Below are 3702 nucleotides of genomic sequence, written 5' to 3' on the forward strand. Positions count from 1 at the left end.
AAAGGAGGGAGCACAAGGGCTACGTGGTTATAACGGACAGAAAGGTCAGAAAGGCCAGTCTGGCCCATCCGGCCATTCCTGCAAACAACTATATGCTGCTTTTTCAGTGGGCCGGAGGAAGCCTCTCCACAGCTCCGATTATTTTGAGCACGTCACTTTTGACACCGAGTTTGTCAACCTCTACAAGCACTTCAACATGTTCACGGGGAAGTTCTTCTGCTACGTGCCGGGGATCTACTACTTCAACCTGAATGTCCATACCTGGAACTTCAAAGAGACCTACCTGCACTTAATGAAGAATGACAATGAAGTGGCCATCCTTTATGCCCAGCCCAGTGATCGGAGCATCATGCAGAGCCAAACCCTGATGTTGGAGCTACAGGAGGGGGATGAGGTCTGGGTGAGGATGTTTAAGCGGGAGAGAGAGAACGCCATCTATAGCGAGGAGTCTGATATCTACATCATCTTCAATGGCCATTTAATTAAGCCAGCCATAGAGTAGCCAGCCTCTTGGCTATGGGCCTTCAATGCTTTGGTAAGGCTTATTACTATCTCCCCTCTTAGAAGTGCACACATGGGTATCAGTATGGTAATGACCCCACTCCAGTGGATATCTTTAGGGCCTGCTTGAAATCAGCAGCCAGATGATCTGCTTCTCGTGTTGTTAACCAGTAATGTTTTTATACACGTGAGAGGAAAGCGGGGTATGCGTCTATGAAGAAAGAGAAATGGGGCATACTGGCAGAACCAGGCAGCATTTCATAGCGATGCCATCGTGTGAGTACCAAGCAAACCTCAGCCCTTCTTTTGCACCCGTGGGACGCTCATGGGAGCGGAAGAGCCCAATCCCACAGCCCAGTCTAGAAAAACAGGCTGCAGCATCTCTGCCAAATCAGCCAGAGGAAAATCTCAGATCAAAAATGCGGCATTTTTCTTTAAGTATCACCTCTCTTCTGCTATTGTAACTCCATCACCTAATATGCTGACCGGCAAGTATTTTAAACCCATGCATAGTCCCACTGGAATGGGCCTATATATCTATAACTGTACTTTGTATGAAGGTGCTACCTAAAAGATCATGGCATAGGATATCATGTATTATCTTTCCTTTTTAATGATAAACACTGCACTGTTGCTTAGGGGCTGTGTTTCAGAGTTATCCATCTTTGCAATGGAAACCACAGGGAGCGGTGAGGGATGGAGACCTCTGAAATGTAGGCACTGGACTCTACATTTTCCAGTACTCTACAAACCATGGGGAGGAATCATCTTTCTGCAGGCTGCGCTCTTTATTTCTTTTAATTCACTGCAGATAATGGTGAAATGTTATGTGCTAGAAACCGAAAACAGGCTTTTTTTATTATTATTATTCCTCCCACTCCACACACACGCTGATCTGCATTGTATGGAGGAGTCATTAAACTGCAGTGCAGCGTATGTTTTGCTCGGCTAATTATTTCGTTGCTGTACGTCTCCTGTTGCCAACTGTTTAACCTGAGAATTAGTTGAAATAAAAATAGTGCTTTGGATGCATCATCTCTGTTTTCCTTGCTGCTTATACACTTTTCACAGCACAGAACTAAAAGCCGCAAACTGCAAACCCAGGCCTGTGTTACCAAGTAGGATGATGAGTTTAATGACACACACACCCCTAAGTAGGCCAGATATTGGACAGAGACCACTTTGGTAATCATATGTGCAAAAAGAGGGCCAGGGGGAGGAAGCAAACTCCTCTCAAACTTTTACTCACTTGTTTATGTGCTATTTTGCTCCATTGCCAAAAAGCTAATGCAGATTTCTAGTGAGGGTCTAATGAGCTTATTACTAGAGGTAGTTACACCACCAGCCTGGCCTACATTCAAACCAGCAATGTTCAGGAGCTGGGTTTCATCCCACACCACCTCTCCCTTCACAAGTGCCAACCCCCGTTCGCATCCTGGGCTGGAACAGCGCTGGAAGGGAAAGCGAGGAGGCTCATAAACAAGCACAGGAGACAGTGAGTGGGTTTGATGCAGATTCTCCGCTGACCCGCCATCTGATAAATCGTTCCTTGTAAGCAAACAAAAGCTCCAGTCACCTAAATCAGCCCGTGGTGCAATTAAAAAAAAAAAAAAGCTTCCATTAGGATGGTGCTAAGAGTCCTACTGACTACGTTGCTTATTTGAAGCAGGCACTTAGTCCTGAAATCATGAATGCAAAAAGCAAAGGTGCCAGCGGCACCGGATTTACTTAAGGCATTTGCAGATTTTTCCTGTGCTATTTATCACACTCAGGATAATTTAAAAGCTTTTCTTTCCCATCTCCTGCTTTCGAATCAGTCCCATTTGACCGAATCGAGCCTGAAATCGGACAGTCTGGGTTTCCTGGAAGGTTTATGGCTTCGTTGCACGGGCTGGCAGCGTAACCGTAAGGGATACACGTGAGGCGAATGGGGTAGAGCAGATATACGGTGATGCTCATGTTATAACAGGGCTGCTGAGCATTTTTGACTTGTCAGCCAGTTCTGTCGCAGCTTTCCCCCCCTCTATGCAATTGGGTACATTTACTGTGATTAAACAGAAAAAAACCTAACCCCTCTCTCAAAATGTCACAACCCAGCTGGTGTTATTGACAGTGTGTAATCCGGCACTGAAAAAAAATAAAGAATACACGGACAGAGATTGCTAATGTTCACCCACATTGACTTTTGCAAATGTTACTTTCTCCCAGGAAGGGAATAGAAACCCTAATAAATCCATAACACCTACACAGGCAATTAGAGAGACTCAGATTATCTCTTTGGGGCAGGACAGATTCAGCACGGCTGGTGACTGATATGGCTAATGTTATTGATAGGTAAATCAGTAACGCTGCATGGGTTTGAGAGACAGAATAACCTTTTAGAGGAGGGCATTGTTGCTACTTTGTGCACTACTGGTTATTTGCAGTATAGTAAAGCCGGGACGCCTCATCCGACAGCAGTCCCGTTGTGTGAAGTGCTGTTAAAATGTCAGGCTGGCCTTATCTTCAAGAGCTGAAGTGGACAAGACAGCTAAAAGGTGGGAGACAAAATGATCAGCCCATTTTACAGATGGAAATAGAGGCACAAACAGGTACTGATGAGGCTCATGTAGAGAAATACAATGAAACCTGCATTCCCCAAAGCTCATCCTATGCTTTAAAGAAGGTCCTATTGCTCTTCTTGCAGGTATCTACTACAGTCCTGGGGAAGCTGATGACCCAAAGAGGTACTGGCACCCCCTTCAGCATCTGCAACACCTGTTTCTCCTCTTGTAGGCCACAGTTTATGTAGTTTTGTCTGAACCACAACTCCTGCTGTGCTCGGTGAGGATTCACACTGAAGACAGAGCATGGTTCTGACCAGTGCCCAGGTGCTCAGGACTAATGTGCACCCAGCACCTGCACCAGTCTTCTCCTCCTACTGCAGCTCAAGGCTGAGTGAGGAAATGCCAGGTCTTTCCCTTAAACAGGCAGGTCTGATGAGGAAGCCTGTGGGATTGGCTATCATCTGGTAATGGAGCCATGTTATCTCTCCCTCTTTATCCTTGCCTTTTAACTCCAATGTCCACAGCCAGCTGCCCATGCAGGTCCCAAGCAGTATTGGGCACCTCAAATGCAACTCTAAATAGAGCCGGTTCCATCAATACCTCCGCCTTGACTTTAGTATCCGTTAGCACTTCCTTGCTTTATCTCTGAGAGTAA

The 3702-nt window shown here is 45.8% G+C and overlaps 1 protein-coding gene across 1 annotated transcript in view; it reads left to right on the forward strand.

The window, feature by feature from the left end:
* C1QTNF8 (C1q and tumor necrosis factor related protein 8) overlaps nucleotides 1–1524 on the forward strand; it is an 18540-nt gene extending 17016 nt beyond the window's left edge. The window contains exon 4 of the mRNA XM_019512704.1: nucleotides 45–1524. Within this exon, the coding sequence (XP_019368249.1) occupies nucleotides 45–502 (458 nt within the window). The 3' untranslated portion in view covers nucleotides 503–1524. The remainder of the gene's footprint in view (nucleotides 1–44) is intronic.
* Nucleotides 1525–3702: the final 2178 nt, after the last annotated feature.

The sequence above is a fragment of the Gavialis gangeticus genome, unplaced genomic scaffold, assembly GCF_001723915.1.
Source record: "Gavialis gangeticus isolate Ggan-Ray unplaced genomic scaffold, GavGan_comp1, whole genome shotgun sequence".
Lineage (NCBI taxonomy): Eukaryota > Metazoa > Chordata > Crocodylia > Gavialidae > Gavialis > Gavialis gangeticus.